At 53.1% G+C, this 19,183-nt stretch overlaps 1 protein-coding gene and 1 pseudogene across 2 annotated transcripts in view; one reads left to right on the forward strand and one right to left on the reverse strand.

Annotated features, from left to right (window-relative positions):
* LOC308611648 (centrosomal protein of 78 kDa-like) overlaps nucleotides 1-19,183 on the reverse strand; it is a 400,758-nt pseudogene that overhangs the window by 206,554 nt on the left and 175,021 nt on the right. The window lies entirely within an intron of this gene.
* LOC308611639 (BCL-6 corepressor-like) lies at nucleotides 1,307-10,515 on the forward strand (the record flags this gene model as incomplete). Its single annotated transcript, XM_081260348.1, has 4 exons — nucleotides 1,307-1,436; nucleotides 2,620-2,806; nucleotides 8,462-8,629; nucleotides 10,508-10,515. The coding sequence occupies exons 2-4, from the start codon at nucleotides 2,629-2,631 to the stop codon at nucleotides 10,513-10,515; spliced, it is 354 nt and encodes a 117-aa protein (XP_081116474.1). The 5' UTR covers nucleotides 1,307-1,436; nucleotides 2,620-2,628.

Raw genomic sequence — 19,183 nt, forward strand, 5'->3', positions numbered from 1 at the left:
TTAATTAATTAATTTATTTATTTATTTATTGTGGTACGCGGGCCTCTCACTGTTGTGGCCTCTCCCATTGCGGAGCACAGGCTCCGGACGCGCAGGCTCGGCGGCCGTGGCTCACGGGCCCAGCCGCTCCGCGGCATGTGGGATCTTCCCGGACCGGGGCACGAACCCGTGTCCCCTGCATCGGCAGGCGGACTCTCAACCACTGCGCCACCAGGGAAGCCCTATCTTTTTTTAAAATTGACTTTTTGAATTCAGCTTCCCAGGAAAGATGCGTTTAGAGGTTGGAGGGTCCCTGTGAGACAGAGCAGGTACTGCACCTCCCATTGCACGTTCTGAGGACGCTCAACCACAAGGTGAACTGCTCTTCCACAGCATCTTCCCTTGAACTTTTCACTGACATGCTCCTAGTCATATGACTTGCATTCAGTTGAGTAGCTTTTCACTACTTTTCTAAGTTCCATCTGGCTGCTAGGGTCAAAGGAGATACTTTTGCCACCTAGAAAATTTAGTATATGAAGAGGATTCCTGTAGGATTTTGCAGTCCCCTTCCCTAGGTGATGCCCCTTCTTTTGAGAATCAGGAAATGACTCTTATCTGTCTACTTGCCCTCCTTCACTTACCCTGTCATTTATAACCTTGCAACCAAGTGATGAGTAAAGACAACGATCATAGAGCTCTCTCAGGTTAATACTGCCACAGCTACATTCCCACTTGGTGCAATTTTAAGATTTGGACGTTTGGAAATGTGAGATCCTTTCCCAAATCTTTGGCTCACTCATTCTGTTATTCTCACCCCTTAAAAGGATGCAACCCATTTCCAGGATCATGATTTCCCTTTTTTTTTTTTTTTTTCCCATGTTTTTTTAAAGCTAATATTGTGTGTCCTTACGTTATGGGCCACCTTGGATCCTTTATGGAAACATGTGAACATATATTAAAAAATAAAAAAGTAAAATATGGCCCTACAGCCACACCGGGATTTCATTGCCCTGAGAGAGGAGTTGGGGTGCATCAGTGACTTCCACGAAGCCTATACTTTCAAACAGGCTCCGGGCCAGCCAGTTTCCGGCTTAAGCAAGGAGAATGTTCCAGCGGTAACCAACAAGGAGAACCTGGTGACGCCGGTCTCGACTGCATTCCTGGAGCCGACCCTGGGGAGCGACGGCTCTGCGGTCACGTTCGGGAAAACCCAAGAGGATCCCAAACCATTTTGCGTGGGCAGTGCCCCACCGAGTGTGGACGTCACCCCCACCTACACCAAAGACGGAGCTGACAAGGCAGGATCAACCGATGGCAAAGTTCTGAAACCGAAGCCATCTAAGCTGGCAAAGAGAATCGCAAACTCCGCTGGTTACGTGGGTGACCAGTTCAAGTGTGTCGCTACCGGACTGTACGCAGACTCCCGTCAGCTCAGTCGGGAGGAGCGGGCATTGCAGGTGAGCCCCCACCACCCGAATTTCAGGAGCCTGACCAGTTGTCAGGTTTTTTTAATGTGTGAAGAGGAGGGGGCCGGGGGTATGATAGGGCAGGACACTGGGCTGATTTGGTTAATGAAGCTTAGGATAATTTAAATGTTTGAAATGTGTCCAGTAAGGGGACGTAAGTGGATACTTGAAGTTATTCTGTAGATTTTAAGCGAACTCCACTCGAATGCTGATAACGGAAGTTTTAATTATTGCGAAGGATGTCTAAAAGACTGCATGACATTTACCTATCAATCGCTTTGATTTCTCTGCTGTTACTGTACGTTAACAAATATACCTAAAAGCGCTGCTTAGAATGCCTTACGTGATACTTGGTGGAGGTGTGTAGCGGCCGCATGTCTGTGAGATTCGTGCAATTTTTTTTTCCACCCAAAAAACAAACAAACAAACAAAACAAAAACACAAACCTTGCTTAATGGGATAGAGTATGTATTTAACTTGCTAGTGAATGATAGATGTTGTATAGGAATTTCCTTAAGATATTTTACTTTTAATTAAAACACAAATAAAGCCAAATTGTTTTGCAATGTTAAGAAAAAAATTGGTTTATGCTTATAAAAATGGCTGAAGTTATCTAAATGATCCATTGAGTGCCCATTTTAATTACATAGATGGAAGGATTACAAGAGGACAGTATTTTATGTCTACCCGCTGCTTACTGTGAGGTCAATTCTTCAAATTTTTATTACTAGAATCTTCCATAAACCTTTTGAGTTAAATTTCATTTCCAAATATACAAAGGGAAGTTTGTGGGCCATGGTCGTCTTTATTCACTGTGCATTTGTTTTCTTTTCTGTTGTGTTTTTGTTTCGCTTTCTTTGCGTTGTGTTTTTGTTTTGTTTTATTTACCTTCGAAAGAGAATGTCTGTCTGTATGCCACAGTGTATGTATGGCTATATATACACACCACATATATCTCTACATACGTATGGCTTTACGAATAAAGAGTGTGTGACTAGTTACACATAGACACTCTTACGTTTTATCGTTCAATTTTAAAATATCTCAGTTGTATCATAAATTGTGGTTGGTTTTGGGCAAACTTTTCTTTGAAGATACTTTCCTTTAAGGTAAGGGCAGTGAAATAGCTTTGGTGGTAAGGTGTGTCTTTTTTCCATCTCCGTTCTCTTTGTAGCGTGCAGTGATGCGCTTCTCAGAGTTGGAGATGAAAGAGCGAGAAGGTGGCCACCCCACGACCAAAGACTCCGAGGTGCGCAAATTCAGCCCCGCTGACTGGGAAAGGCTGAAAGGAAGTCAGGACAAAAAGCCAAAGTCGGTCACCCCGGAGGAGGCCATTGCCGACCAGAACGACAGTGAGAGATGTAAGTGAACCCAGGCGGCTCGCGTGTGGTACCACGTCGGTGGGAACGGGGCGGTTCCGCTCCCAGTGCCGAGGGAGGTGAGAGGAAGCAGTATGCTTCCGACGGCCCAGCGTCTGGGTGCTGGCTGTTCGGAGAACGGGCTGCTCTGGCCACCCTTCCCAGCTGTGGATTGCAAGGCTGGTTGTCCTTTTGAGCGTTGCGGCATCCAGGAGTGAAGCACCTATGAAATGCTGTTTCCTGGCACGCGTCTCCTTTTTCCGGAGCAATGCTAGTCCTGTAGTTAGTAATAGTCTGATACAGTAGAGCAGAGGAATGGCAGTGCAGGACCTCCGGCGTAGCAGGTATGTGTTCTGTTCTGTAACAGGTACGGACACGGGTTTTTGGTAGCAGTGGGATGACACTTGCAGCCAGAGCCAGACCCTCCAGAGTGACAGTCTCCTGTGGGAGGGAGTGGAGAGTACTCGGACTCTCCCTCCAGAGGCAGAGGTTTCGTTCAAGTGCGATGAGGGCTGATGAAGGCCCCAGAGAGATGAGCATCATTGTGTTCTGTGGAGGCTCGTTTGCAGTCATGAGGAGCTGACACCACGCTCCGAGGCCGTGGGATCAGCGAGGCCGTTCTTCCCACCAGACGGCTGTGTTCTGTTCTGGAGGCCGAACTGGAGAGAAAGCTCGTGTTGGCCTCGAGTCACACTCTGCGGTCCCCTCGGCTGCTCCCCCACTGGGGTTGACTTCGGGCTTTGCCCTCGAGACTTCCTGGGCTAATGAGATGCGTTGGCAGCAAGTGGAGGTCTTTCTCCCGCTTTCTTCCGTGTGCGTGCTTGTGGCCTGTGGCCTGCAGCCTGCTCCGGACCCCAGAAACCTCACCGGTGATGGTGAGTGAGGGCACCTCGGTGAACGTCGAGGACAGGGTGGGCGTGCAATCCTCCTGAGACGGGACAGTCGGGGGTGGTGGGCACGTTTGGGAGGCCCAGGCCCTTGGACCCAGTCGTAGGGTCGGCGTTGGCCCGCACGCTTAGGTCGTGGGTGCCTGATGCAGTTCGGGAAAATTGTGGTCAGCAGCAGCGTATGCTTCTCTCTGCTGCTTGGAGCACTGCCCTCCCCCAGCTCATCTTTGGGGTCAGACAAAGGCCTGTGGCCAGGGTTCTGGGTAAGCCACACCGGGACCGGTGTGTCCCACGTGGCTCCCGTAGAAGGGGATTTCTGGGGCTAGTCAGTGGCGGCCTTACCCGAGGGATGGGGCTCTTGATGTGCCTGGAGTAGACGATTCCGAGCTCCTCCCCCTCGGGATTGGAATGAAAAACGGAGAGTTCAGGCCACCCTGGAGTGAAGCAGCAAGAAGGCCTCCCTCCTTGCCTGTGCTCACAGCTGACACGCAGCCCTTACCCTCCTGAGTGGCCTCATAACTCAGCTCCTAGGGAAGTTTCTCAGAGAGATGTGGTAAAAGTGGGCAAGGCCAAGTTCACGGGGATGCACTTTTCTGAGGAGGGAATCTGCCTGTTGCGGGTGGATGGTGAGGGAGGCTGGAGGAAGGGAGCGGGCAGTTAACCGGCCTCGAGTCTTCTCGCCCTTTTCTCCAGCAACGTGGCCAAACCCAGGGTGGCCGCTGCCCTTCATGTCTCAGTGGCCTCACCCACCCTTCTTCCCAGAGACGTTAGTGTGCGTCCTTCCCAGTCTTTCCTGCTGACCGTGGAGACGAGAACTCGGTGTGGCTGATGGGGAGCAGGGCCTGAGCCCCAGATGATTCCGAAAGCCCCCTCCCCCCACCGCCTGCCTCCAATCTCAGACCGACCGACGGGTCTCTTCCTGGAGCACCCGGGACGTGGCCCAGTGAGCCATGAATCGCCACCATGGGAGGGCAGGAGAAGGGTTGGGGAAGGTGAGGGGCTGCGTTTGAAAGGTTGGGGCAATGGAGGTGGGTTCCCCACCCACCCTCTGTCTTGTAGAGACGTGGGGTTTGTAAATAGCTGGTCAGGAAAGGTCACCTGAAGGGGCCACTGTTCTTACTGCAGCCTCCACGTCCAAGGCCCAGCAGGTGTTCATTCCATTCAGCTGGATATGAACGGGCCTTCTTGTTCTTGGGCCATCACGTCTTCAGCTGATATGGGCTCAGGTCCTTCTCATGGGTGTCGGTGTGGCCGAGAGCCGAGCTGTGAGCACATGGGAGCTGGGACGGGGATTTGGGGCGGGCATGGGTCCCAGAGAGGGTCCAGGACGCCTTCAAGATGCCTTCCCCCTTCTGAGGCAGCCCCTACCCATGGAGGGCCCAGGAGCTTCTAAGGTGGTGGGTGCTGTTTGCACGGCCCTGGTTGTCCTGGCGCGGGTGCATCTTGTTGCTAGGGGTTGTTTAAAAAAAGGAATTAACTTGAAAACACAGTGGCCGAGATACTCATTTATTCTTTATGATCACATGGGTGGCTGAGTGAAATTTTTATTTTGGAAGTTCACCAAATGAGTTTGGAGGTTCCTCAGACTTGGAAGTTCATCACTAGGAACCCTCAGTGGCATTTGAAGATGGGGCGGGGCAAGGAGGCATTGGTCCCTTCCTTCTCAAACTTGGAGTAACCATCTCCCTTGCGAACCACTTGGCTGGGACAGGCCTAGGTCCTGCTCAGTGGCAGTGCCTGGCCAGGAGCTGGAGGAAGGCTCAGTCAAGGGGCTTCATGAAACTTCTTTGCTCAGGGAACTTCTCTTCCAGCTGAGCACCTGCACGTTTGTAAACTACTTTGGAACAGAGATCCCCTGCACTCCTTCTGTAGCGGGTGTAACTTTGAACAAGGTTAGCCCTGACTGGAGGTGCTATTACAGTTAAGCTACAGAGAAGGGGATTTTAATCCTGGGGAGCCTTGCAGCGACTCAGAACCCTCTCACCTTGTTTAGGCCTCACTGGGCATGGCTCAACAGTGGTGAGGGTGCTTTGTTGCCACAGTGACTTGTAAATGTTGCTGTGGTGATGCTTCTGTGAGGTGATGCTATGGTACAAGCATAATGAATTTGGGATATATGTGCTGTGAGTCATAGGACCATGCTGCAGGGACCACGTTCACATCTTGCTTAGACTGGGTGACCAAGGGCACATGGCTTCCCACTTTTAGAAGGGCCAAAAGTAGCAATGATGGCAAAGCCTGATGGTTAGGATCCCCGTGCATCTATTTATCTCCCCATCTCTTTTGCCCTCAAGGGTCATCCTCGTGTGGGTCGTGGTTAGAACAGTCTTTGAGAAGCTCCAAGTGACACGGAGCCTCTACCCCATAGCTGGTGGCCATGGGCATCTTGGGCAGTCGGGGTGGGTGTCCTTCAGGGTTATTACTGGCCTGGGTAAGGTCACACTAGCGTAAGGTCTTGGGGGGCCTTAGCTGAGGGGAATTGAGATCTTTGCCCTAAAAGGCTCTGGGGTTGGGGGAAGGGTGGATGGACCTAGTTTGGAAAAAGAAACTTTCAACTTGGACATGGGGGTTCTTAAGGTAGCCCTTCCATCCCTCCATGGATCCCCTCCCACGGAGCTTTTAGGGAAGGCTGATTGGACCAGAGAAGTCCAATGGTGTAACCAGCAGGGCTCACCTCTTAAAATTTCCTACATTTCAGGCCTGAGATTCAGGCTGGTCTGAAAGTCTTGGCATCTTTTGGTTAAAGGGATTTTTCCAGCCTTTCTCTGTGCTGAGCCCGGCCCGTGATTATGAAGCCCACCCTGGAGGGAGGCTAGCAGTAACATTCCCACTTTTTTTTTTTTTTGCGGTATGCGGGCCTCTCACTGTTGTGGCCTCTCCCGTTGCGGAGCACAGGCTCCGGACGCGCAGGCCCAGCGGCCATGGCTCACGGGCCCAGCCGCTCCGCGGCATGTGGGATCTTCCCAGACCGGGGCACGAACCCGTGTCCCCTGCATCGGCAGGCGGACTCTCAACCACTGCGCCACCAAGGAAACCCAACATTCCCACTTTACAAGTGAAGGGGGCCGAGTTGTAAAGCGGCGCCATTCCTGCCCGAGTGTTTAAGAGGGTCACAGAGCAGCCCGAGTGAGAGTTGCAGCACGCCGTCTTCACCGGGCCTGCGGTAGCCTGGGCTGCATCACCCGTAAGCACAGGCCAGGAGTTTGGGGTTTCTCCTGCTGCCATGGCAGGAGACCCTCGCGGTTGGGGTGATTCCACCATTCCGGCAAGACTAGATGGGGATCTCTCCCACCTTGGGATACCCTTGGAGAAAAGCTAAGTGTGTTCCACCCTTGAGAACACAGGTCAGGCTAGCCCAGGCCAGGGTGAGGTTCATCCCCACAACTGGCTGCCATTAAATGCTGGGAATGCTCCCAAGAGAGGCTGATCAGGGGACCAGCATGCTGAGCAGAAGTGGGAGTGATACTTGAAGTGGTCTAGGGAGAGGAGGAGGAATGCGAGCAGCATGTGAGGGGTGTGTCCATGATTTCATCTAGAAAAACGGGCTGTGGGAGCTTAGCTCAGGTGTTAACGAAATACCAAACTCATACACCCACCCCCACCCCCGGCCGGTGATGGACACAGGGTCATCTTCGGGGAACTCTTTAACAGCACAGTGATCATTATGGAATTATTTGTGTGTTAGAAACAATGTGACTAGCAAAGCAGTTGAACTGTTTCTTTGGCTAGAGCAAAAGTGAGGAGTGATGTTAGGCTGGGGTGATTGGAGGAAAAGTCCTAAGTGGATGCTAGATTGAGCAGAGGGGCAGGAGCAACACAGGCGGAGCTGAGGTGTGAGTACTTCAGCCCTGCCCGCCGCACCCCCCCACCCCACCCCCACGAAGGGGGTTGGAGTCTTGTCTTTGAAATGTCCTTAGATGCTTGTTGCCTGGGAAGGAAGGCGTGGAGACGTGCCAGGTGGGTGACTGGTGTCACTGTGGGCCTTCTTCCTAGACAGGAAATAGGAGCAGCCCCTCGATGGCAGTGAAATGCTTTCCCCCCACGGGTGTGGAAAGAGGACAGACGGACTTGTAGCAATCTGGTTGAGTTCTTTGAAATTGCCCTTGACCCTTGTGTGTGCACCAGGAAGCCTTTCCTTTCCCTTTGCCAGGCTCCTCTTGCCTTGGTCTCCCCAGCTTCCCAGCCTCCCACCATTCTTTCCCTACCCTTTTTCTTCACCCTCGCCCCTGCTGACCCAAGTGAACATTGGTGCTATGTCTGTGTAGATGGCAGTTGGGGGCTATTTGGTCTCTTGATGACATCAGCCTTTTTTGTTGACTAGCAGCTGTTTCCATAGTCATTTGTAGCTCTGCCCTGATTGGTTGGATCTTACTGTGAGGTCACTCACCCCCCGTTGTAGCTCTGCCCTGATTGGTTGGATCTTACTGTGAGGTCACTCACCCCCCCTTTAAAAGTAAGCCACCTTGGAGAGTTAAGCAGTTAGGGAGTGATCTCACATGCCTATAGACGGATGGTGTAGATGCCTCACCTTGACCCTTGAAGGATGGATTGTGAGTGGGCTACGCGCCTCATTTTCTGCTTTCTTTGCTGGTTGTGTTCAGCTGTCCTTCCTTTGGGACGTCTTTCTGAGGGTTTTGTGCTTCTGGCGTGTGAGGCCCCTGGTCTCCAAAGGGGGGTGGTCTGTTGGGAGCAGATTGCCTTGGGCGTGGGGGTCCTGCCTGCTCCTGGTGACCTTTGTTCCCTCCTTTCCGGGTTGTCTCCCCTCCCCTAGGGGAGTGTTATGATGGAAGCAAACCTGACCGCTTTGAAGCCCCAGAAGACAGTGATCTTCCTGAGGATATGGACACGGAGCCCCCCAGAGAGTCCCCCGCCGACCAGGCGGCCCCGGACGCGTCACGCAGCCCCACCCTCCGGCTGAACAGAAAGCGCAAGGTGTCTGGCAATAGGAACCACACTGAGACCACTGTGCTCCCGGAGGACTCTCTGCTGAAAGCCAAGCGGAGACGGGTCTCCAAAGGTGAGCTCGGTTTGGCTTCGGGCCCGCAGGGCACCCTACGGAAGTCCTGGAGCGGAGCAGTGGAAAGTTCCAGTCCCACCCTGGATCCCTGGGGGGAGCCACTCACACCTCCCCACCCCCCACCCCCATCCCACCCCCCACCCCCCCAAAGCCAGGTGGCGGGGCTGGAGCCCAAAGGTGGCCAAAGGCAAATAGACCCCCTCCCGAGACTTGGTGACAAGTTCCAGCCAACACAGTGACCACACCCCTCCCCTCCCCCACCCCTGTTAGTGATGTGTAAGACAGTTTGTTCCCCGCACCACCACCCCCGGCCCGGGGGGCTTCTTCATTAATTTGTAGTTATTTCTCCATTAGCTGACTGGCCTGAGAGGGAAATGACAAACAGTTCCTCTAACCACTTAGAAGAGCCACATTATAGTGAGCTGACCAACCTGAGGTGTGCATTGAATTAACAGGGCTCCATCCCAGAAAGCAGCGCCGCTTGCTGCACCTTAGAGAACGGCGGGAGCAGAGAGCAAACCTGGCCGGCAGGGCAGGAAGGAAGTGATCCAGGCGGTTCAGCCTGCGGTCACCCCCCAGGGCAATAGCATCTCCGAAGAGAAACCTGGCAGGAAAAGGGCAGAGGCCAAAAGCAACAGCAGCTGGTTGGAGGAGTCCCTTAAATGCAGTGACAATGAACAAGGATACGCACGGGGCGGGGGGCGCTCCTGGAGGGTGGATCACCCGCCCTCTGTGGGAAACGGCCCTGGAGAGGACCTGAGCGCCATCCAAGTTGACAAGAGTAGCGTGTGGCGAGCGGGGAGTTTTCTTCCTGAGGTCCTTTCAGCCTGCACACTTCCGTATGGAATGGACAGTGAGGCGGGAGCTCGACTTCCTGGGCTGCTCCTCATCACCCAGCCCGCGGCTGGGCAGGAAGGGAAGTCTTGGGTGACCCCGGGCGCTTGTCAGTGCCCTCATTCCAGCCTCAGGCTGTCCCCAGTCGCCCTGTCCCGAGCACCCAGGCCCCCCACGGGTGGGGACGGGAGCGCACGAAGGGCTGGCTTCTGCCCTGTCTTGCGGCCCTTTGAAGCGACTTGCCATTTGGCGTTTCGTGGGTTAGCCTATTTGCCGGTTGAATGTGGGATGATTAACATATTAGCGCTTTGAAAACATAATTGGTATATCTTTAAAAACTGAAGCTGCTCCAACGATCAGTGCTAACAATGGGCTTTTCTTTCCTCACCGGCTACAACTGTGTAACGCCCGCTGCTTCTCCCCCTGACAGATGTGCTGTGCATGGACGAAGAAATGGATTGGCAGCCTTCGCCCCTGCCGCAGAAATACACCGACAACAGCGAGAAACCATCCGGGAAGCGACCGTGCAAAACCAAGCCTTTGATCCCTCAGGAGCCCAGGCGGGGCTTGCCGCTGCCAGGGGACTCCTAGGTGGACAATGCGGATGGCAAGGTACCTCTTGCCCCTGGCTCTCCCCCGCCCCCTGGGCCCGTGCAGGCACATCCCGCCTGCCTGCTTCTCTGCTTCTGGGGACAAAGCTTTCCTTTTCCTGAACCCCTCCCCCCAAAACGTCCCTGCCCCTTCCTAGGGGACGTGTCTCCTGGGTGGTGGTGAAGTTTCCAGCTAGTAAAAATGCAACCCCTTCCTCGCGCCCCGCCTCCCCCAGACTGAGAGGAGGAAAAGTGCTTTCCTCCACTCAGGTTTGTAACTCAGGGAGGAGGCGAACCAGGCGGGTGGAGGAAGGACAGCCTGAAATGTGTGCGCTGCCTGGTTTCGTGATAGGTGACCGTCCGGAGATTTTGAAAGCGGCCTGAGCCGAGTTCCGGCTATGATCTTTCGCCGGCCAAGCAGGACCAGAAGCCCTTGGACTGTTTGCAGCAATTGTTACCAGCTTCCCAGGCCTCGCAGCTGACATGGTCAAGCTCCCCTCCAGAGACCACCCAGTCCCGCCCGATGCCACCGGAAGCGCGGAGACTTATTGTCAATAAGAACGCGGGCGAGACCCTCCTACAGCAGGCCTCCCGGCTTGGCTACGAGGTGAGCATCCTTGTGGGTGCCCCGGATCAGGATCCACCGGCTGCTGCTCCTTGGGTGGGGGACACACTGGCTGGGGATGGGGGGCGGGTCTCAGAGCCCAGCCCCCTCCACGTGGCGGGCTGGGCTGGGTGTTCCAGCAGGGTGTTTGCGTTGGCTCCCGCTCACACTGCGGGCTCTTTGGTGGCTTGTTCAGTCGTGGTGTGAAAAGAAAGGCAGGCCTCTCTGATGTTCCGTTCCCGTTCAGGCAGGCAGGCTGCTTCGGCCAGTCTGGCTCACTTATCTCTGATATAAAATCTGACCTAACCCAGGGCTTGGCGACCAGGGGAATTTTAATGAGCCCTTTTGGATTCTGAATAGCAAGAAGGAGAGTAGGAGAGTAGTTATTAGCTCTACTAACTTGTGCTGTTTGGGGCAGAGTGATGCCCCTGTGGGGTAGCGGGTGGGAAGTGTCTGTGCAGAGTAGGGGTGGGAGTGGGGCAGACCTGAGCAGTCTCTTTCTGAGAGGGCACGGGAGCCGAGGGCTGATGGGCGGGGAGCAGGGCTTGAGCCTTGCACAAAACTCCCTGTCCACACTGCTGTATCCCAACCCAGCACGGCTGATGACAGTGATGGCCTCTATTGCTAGAGCAACATAGAAAGATAGCTGCTATCTGCCTAAGCCCGTGTGATCTGTAGTAACTCCTTTCACCCTTTTAACATGTTCACTTGGGAGTAACGCGTACTAGCCCACTCTCGGATGAGGAAACTGAGCCTCAGAGGGGTTAGCTGATACCCGTACAGGTAGCAATCCAGCAGTGCTCCACAGCCCACCACGCTCCTCAGCAAGACTGGCTCACACTGGAATTGCCCTTTTTACAGTTCAAAACCTCTGTGAGACAGATGACTCTCCATGCCCTGTGCAGTTCCCCCACCATACTTGTCAGTAGCAATTGTGATGTAATAGCCCACAGGGCAAAGGCATTTTTCTGTGCTGGCATCAGCCCTCTGGGAGTTGAATGGTGACAGTAAAACGCGGTTCAGCAGGCTGAGCGTGGAGGTGTGGCTGAGCACTGGGGTGGCAGGACCCAGGCTGGCCCGGAGCCCTGGCGCCCACACCCTCAGCCAGCTCTGTGCCCCTGTCCCCCGTCTCCCGTCGTGTCCCCCCACCCCGGTCCATAGTGCCGTGAGCCCTTGGAAGTGTGCCTGCCTTGGCCTTAAGGCATGACTGTGGGTGGGAAGTTGGAAGCACTAGGGCTATGCTTAGTTTGGGGTGTTTTGTTGTTGTTGTTGTGGGTTGAATGTGCTGTTGTTTATATCTACACGTCTCTTGGAGACCTCTCCATTAGCTAGAGAGCACTTTGTGGTAGTTAGCGCAGTTACTTGCAGGTGAAGTCCAAGGAGCACCCAGTTGGTTTCCCAAGAGCTGAGAGCGGGCGCCTAGGAGGACAGAGCAGATGTTGCATATAGTGTTGAGCTAGACCCCCCGTGGTTGAGAAGATAGTCTCCTTGCTTCCAGCAAACTCTGGAGGTGTGGGGGAGACCCCTAACCCCAACTTTTGGGTTAGGGTTGAGAAAGTAGACTCCCGCTTCCAGCAAATGCTGGAGATGGGGGGGCGGGGTGCTGCTGCACCCGCCGTGGAGGGCGGGGCTCCGAGCCCCACCTGTGAACTTGGCATCATTTCCAGCAGCCTCCCTTTGGGACCAGAGAGGTCAAAAGACCCTCGTTGGTCCTCTAAGACAGTTTCCATTTTGGTTTGGTGGCTCTGAGGCCTGGACCAAGGGGCACTTGATCCATCCTTTTTTAGGCTACCTGGCCTTTGATTGCACAGGAAGCCTTGGGAATGTTTACGGTCAGATTTGTTTTTTTCTTCAAATGTAAATTTCAATATGTAGATTCCACACATCACCAGTGTTGATGCTGAACATTGTGACAAGTAGATGAATGCTTTCAACTTTGAATCCAACTTTCTGGGATTTCTCTGGGCAGAATTTTAAATGTTGGGATGAAGGCCCAGTTGGGAGATGTGGCAGCTTCAACCTTTTCAAATTGAAGGACAGTTTGCTTAAGCAGATAAGGGTGTGGTTTGGGAGGGTTTTCCTGAAGTTTTGTCTTCAGCATTCTTGGTTATTTTCTTCTGCTTAGCCAAAGATACCATGTGCAGTATAAAGGCTGTCTGAGCTTTATGTCATGATAATGTGGTTCTGGAAGTTTAGAAACACACTCTGGCTTCAGATCCGAGTTAAATAGATCACTTGCGTGGCCAAAGACCTCAAACCTTTCCCTCCTGGGAAAAAGGCTTCTATTTCTTAGGCTAAAACGCTAGTGTGCAACCACATGCTTGTGCCTTTAGCGGTGATGGTTAAATTTTCTATGAATTGAATAAGTCATGTTTTTTAAAAAGTTAATGAGGCATTTAATTAACTCACAACGTCGGGCTTATGGCCTTTATGGTTACATTTTGCGGGTAGTGGCATTCGGCTTATAGCCGCTGAACAGAGAGCTGTCCGACAAAAGCAGTTTGACTTTGCTCTGGAATGGCTGGGCTGCCCTTCAGACACTCCCGTTTATTTCTAGCGGAGAAAATAAACCAAGGAATGTGTTGCGTCGACAGACTCGCCCCGCCTCTTCACCTTTCAGTTAGAGAAAGTGCTGGTGGCGACGGTTGCCATCCATTTAGAGGCCATCACCCTCTTAGCTAGGAGAGTGTAGTTAGCCCACTTGACCCCCAACAGAGAAGGCCTGTGGGGTGCTCGTCACAGCTGGATTGCATCCCTCTAACTGGGGCCCTCTGGGGCCTTTTGAATCTTCCCAGCTGACCAGGTACCAAAGACCTGAGTTTTAGGTCTAGTACTTCATGTTAATTGAACTTGGGGTTTAATATCTCTGGGCCTCAGTTTCCAAGTGTTGAATGAGGATAGTACTACCTTCCTTTCCTGGTAGCTCCTGGGTTCCTGTGGGTGACAGAAGACGTCCTCATCTGGGGAATGAGAAGCACTGTGTAAACAGTGGGATCAACGTGGTTGAGTTACGACAGCCCGTGGCAAAAAGTCTGACCTGGCCGTGGGGCTACTGCTGCCTTTGCTGCCATCTTCCAGGAGAAGAGAGTTGACTTACCCACCAGCTTGGACGGCCTTTCATTTCTAGGTACCCTTCAATCTGCCCTAGTAGTGATGAAGGTTTCCAGGTGAAGGCCATGATTGTCACAGCAAATAAACCCTGGGTTGAGTAAATTGATGTGTGCACAGCAGTTGGTGGCGTTCAGACCTGATCCCAGAGCCACGTGACAGGGCCTCTCCGTGGCTGGCGCACACAACTCATTAGCTTGCAGCCGTCCACTCAAGTCTGGCTAGTGAGGGCCTGCTAAAAGAGCAGCAGCTTCATGCGGTATCCTGGATACCAGGGCTCGGGGCAGGTGGCCTGGGAGCCCAGAGGATTGTGGGCTTTCTGGCAGGTTGGGATGTAAACGGAGAAATGCATTCGTGGGCGTGCCTTTTCTCTTCCTCCTCTTGTTTTGGAAGGGAGCTGCTGCAGTGACCTGAAGTAACAGGGCACCAATGGCCAGGTTTACCAGCATGCCCCATTAGGTTCACATGGTAAGCAAATGGAACATTCTAGTTCGCTCCCAAGTGAGTGGTCACCTTTGATTGGCGTGTCCTCCAAAGGGCATAAAAGGTTTTACAGAACCCATCTCGCACTTATGGGCGGCTAGAATGACCCCCGTTTTAGGTTTAACAGATGAGTTACCTGAGAGATGTCACAAGGAGGCCTGTTCTGACCCCATCCCATCCCCCCTTACCCCGCAGACCATGTGTTGGGCCACATGCACGTTCTGCCTACTCCCAGCTCTCAGAACCTGACGGCTCTCTGCTGGGCACGACTTACCCAGTATAAACAGTATAATGTGTTTTCTGGTGGCAAATGCTTTCGATGTGTCTGAAAACTTTCTTAAGGTAATAAAACATTGAATAAGTTCCTGCTCTGCTTACTGGGAGTGGTTCATATTAATATTTTAACAAGCCAAAGAAATAAGGTTAATAACAGTGATTCTAATGCACAGTGTTGACACAGAACATCTCCGGGGACGGGGGTGAATGTTTTATTTGATTCTTGAAATGTGGAGGTTGCAGCCTGTGGTGTATCAGGTTCCTGTCATTAACTTGAGTAAATATGAGAATATTAGACTGATTCTGCCCCGAGAGGGTGGAGTGAGGCAAAATAGAGGGTGGGGTTATTGGAGGCATTTTGTGTCATTCCTCGAGGATGGAGGGAGAGAGCTTTTCTTTAACTCTACTTAACGTACAGACAAGAGCATCTGAGGCCCAGGTTCTGATTTGGGGTCTTAACAGGGGGCGCGAGGATGTAGCTGACCTGTGTGTCCCTGCTTCTCTAAGCTGGGGAATGTTCTCTGGCTGATTTAAGCTCTCTTTAAGTGTTGGTCATCCATACTTTTATCTAAACTTGTGTTATCGTCCACTGCCACTGACTGAACAGACCCATCAAGTGAGAATGGTCTGTGCTTGGCAATGTGTCACCTAAGATGTTAGCAGCTGTGACACTTCTGTACTGGTCACGTCGGCCCCTGGGCTGAGGGCTTTCATCGCTATCCGAATGCGTCCTCTCAGCAGCCCTGTGGAAGCTTGGAGAAGTTCAAGGGTAACTTGCCCATGGCCAGGCCACTGGTGCAGCAGAGCCTTAGACAACACTGTCTGCATCTCCAAGCCCTTCTCACACACTCTCACCCCCGACCAGGATGCCTGCCGCCTGCCCGCGCTATGGTGGGCTTTTGGCCCCAAGGATGTATGCCTTTGAAAGTGGGCACCGCCAAGCTATGGGGAGGTCACCCTTACAAGGTTCACTGTATGGTTGTCTGATGGTATCTCCTCTCCTCTCCTCTCCTCTCCTCTCCCCATAGGAAGTGGTCTTGTACTGCCTGGAGAACAAGATTTGTGATGTGAACCACCGCGACAATGCGGGTTACTGTGCCCTGCACGAGGCTTGTGCAAGAGGTTGGCTCAACATCGTACGACACCTCCTTGAATATGGCGCCGATGTCAACGCAGTGCCCAGGATGGAACCGGGTCAGTGGCGGTCTTGCTCTTGGCCTGGCCCTGCTGGGGCATAGGCAGTGGTTCTCAGGGTGTGCGGGGAACCCCAGAAGGAAAGATGGAGAGTGAGTGCCATGTAAGCACACTGGTGGTGGAGTCCTCTAGAATGGAATCGGACAGATCTTTCTGGCAAATTTACATAGAACTTTAAAACTCTGTGACACTCTTATGGACAGAGGTCCCTGAAAATGTTGAGCCTGCATGAATAATCAGGGGTGTTCTCTTTTAAGACCCTGGACTCTTCACCAGCGTCTGTTGAATCTTACTCTCGAACATATATGTGAGTTGAAAGTTGCAGGAGTACAGACAGGTCCAGTGGCAACTGGCTTGATAGGACCTGCCGTGTCCACCCACATCCCCGGGCCTGGCCCCCACTCTGTCCTTGACCTCGGTTTATTGGCCAGAGGCCCAGGTCTGAGTCAGCCCAAGCATCTTCCTGGTTGTACCTGGGATGCCACCACGAGGCAGGGCACTGGGGCTTTCCTGACGGTCATAACATTAGCAAAACTGTAAGGTATTTGGTGGTTCGTGGTTTCCAAATCGCATCCTTTCTGGATGGGACTGCGGACAGTGTTCCTGACCCCAGCGGACACGGGCAGGAGGACTCTGTATCCTCCTGAGAACTCGCCCTGCCTGTCGACTGCTTCTGGGCGAGAGGGTTGATCACTCATCTCCAAGTTGGTTTCAGGAGAGGTTCCACTTTGCCCCCAGTTTCTTTGACAAACTGCACTTTTTGGGTTTTGTTTGTAATGGTATAACAATGGCTTGTCGTATCTGCTTCCGTGATGCTGGGATTCTTCCCCCCACCCCTCCGTACGTTACCTTCATACAGTCTGTCACTATTTAAGTTCATTGGAAACGTTTTCATCGTGGCCTGAGTTCCTCCTTGGGCCATGCATTAAGAGAGATTTGCATTGAAGAATTAGGCCTGAGATGGTCCCTTCACCTGTCCCGTAAAGGGTTATGTGTTGAAATAACAGAGTAATTTGTCGCAGCGACCGTACACTCACCTCCTCGGTGAAATAGCGCGCCTACGAGGCTTGGCCGCACACGCTCGATTTTGCCCCGTGTCCTTAGAAGCAAGCGTCGCGTGCACGGGTGTAATCCCCCACACCTCTCCTAGGCCTCTCCACGATGCTGTCAAGAATGATCATCTCGAAATTGTCCGCTTACTCCTCTCCTACGGTGCTGTTCCTACCCTGGCTACATACTCAGGTAGAACCATCAAGAAAGTGAACCACAGCGAACTTCTGGAGAAGTTCTTAACAGGTACGGCAGAGGTCAAGACACGGTCTTGTTCAAGCATCTAGACGGTGACTTCACAGCCTTTCACCTGGGTTCCCCCTACCCCCACCCCCCCGTTTACTCTAAGTGACCCTTTACTGGGAAAAGCGGCCCAACGTTAGTCTGTCAAAGAAGAGATACATACTTTGAGTTTTGCGAGGTGGGGGGCTGGAAAACTCTTAGCTAGCCAGGCTAGCTTTTGTTTGGCAGGCTGGGGCGGTGAGGCGGGCAGTCCCTCAGGAAGGCGGGTGGACGCGTGGGGAGGTTTCAGTCAGATACCTGGAGGCGTGTGCAGTGGGACTTGTCAGGAGGTGACACCAGCCCCAGCGTGAGATGTTCCCGAACTCCAGCAGCATTTGCCTCTTACCAGCAGGCGTTATCTTGTTTCTCTCTCTCTCTCTCTCTCCCCCTCTCTCTCCACACTGTTGAAATAACCTGCAGGCTCCTGACGACGGTAACCCCGGTTGCTCTTCGGAGTTCTCTGGCAGCTGTGTGTGTGGTGAGCAGCCTTGTTCGTTTCAGTTGGGCTTGTGGGGGTGGGGGTAGGGGTGGGGGTGGTGCTGTGAGCAGGGCTTGCTTGGGAAAGAATTTTTCCAGGGTCCTTTTTGGAGAACAGCTGGAATCTTGCTCCAGCTTACTGACCTCTCTCTTGTTTGCCCCCCCGGTTAGAACCAGATGATGAAAGTGGTTACGATGTTTTAGCAAATCCCCCAGGACCGGAGGACCAGGATGACAGCAACGAGGCCTATGGTGACCTATTGGAATCTGAATTTTCCGAAGACCCCGTTTTGCCGTGTTATAACGTCCAGGTGTCCGTCGCTCAGGGGTGAGCGTGGCCAGCGTGTGGTCGAGAGCCAGCCCAGCTGCTCTGTGGGGTGGCAGGAGTTAGAAATCCCCTTCAGCAGATGAGGGTGGATGGGTTGGGGGGTGAGTGAATTCCTCACCCAGTGTCCACCGACCTCACATAATGCAGTGGAACTTTTCCAGAAAAGTTTGGGGGATGGGAGGGCTCCCCAGCCAACTGCCCTCATTGGAACACACCCCTAGAGCCCAAAGGACACGGGAGTCAGCGACTGCAATTGCACAGTTTCAGTCACTAAACTCTTGGGGAAGGGATCCTCCCCAAACGGCTACCATAGGGGCCTTCCAAGGCGCGTGAGGTCCACGGGACAATACTGATGTGTACCCTCTTCTCGTATAAGATTAGAGAAAGCTGTATGTGGCACCTGGGATCTTATGTGTCTTCAGATTTGCTTAGATCGAGTCTTGTCCCCACAGTCGGGCCACTGTGCCCCATGACCAACCCTTCGGAGTGAACACATCAGGAAACCTTGCTCTGCTGTGTGTTGACCCCAGTGCTTAAGGAGTAGCATCCTCCTTGGACTCTGAGGCTGGGACCGTGTCTGCCTTTGTGGTGACATTGTATTCGGGATAGAGATGATAAAGCGTGGCAGGGTATCAGGAAGGATTGTACCACCTCCCTTCTCGAAAAAGCCTCACTCCCGGCAGCATTGAGGGGCGGGTTGGAGGTGTGGGAAAGGCAAGGAAAGCCAGGTGACCTCGAGTGTTTCTCATGCTCTCTCCGTGAGGGCCGGAGGAGAGGAGAGGTCAAAGAGGTGTTTGCCATCTCCCTTGGGTTGGCATACAGACTGGTTTTCCCCAGTGACTAGAACGGGGTGCACTTACTTGGAGAGGGGTGACCTGAGTTGTGGCCAGAGCCAAGGCAGCACTGGGGTGGCCTGCAACGAGGCTGGTTCAGGGGCGCTGCTCCTGCTTTTGTCTAAGTTGGCTGATCTGCCCTAGGTGGTCTCTTAACACATGCACATGAGTCCAGAGTTCCCCCGCTAGAAGTAGATCTTCCGGGCTTCCCTGGTGGCACAGTGGTTAAGAATCCGCCTGCCATTTCAGGGGACACAGGTTCGAGCCCTGGTCCGGGAAGATCCCACATGCCACGGAGCAACTAAGCCCGTGCGCCACAGCTAATGAGCCTGCACTCTAGAGCCCGCGAGCCACAACTAGAGAAAGCCCGTGCACAGCAACAGGCCCAATGCAGCCAAAAATAAATAAATAAATTAA

The sequence above is a fragment of the Mesoplodon bidens genome, assembly GCF_964165515.1.
Source record: "Mesoplodon bidens genome assembly, contig: HAP1_SCAFFOLD_118, whole genome shotgun sequence".
Classification (NCBI taxonomy): domain Eukaryota; kingdom Metazoa; phylum Chordata; class Mammalia; order Artiodactyla; family Ziphiidae; genus Mesoplodon; species Mesoplodon bidens.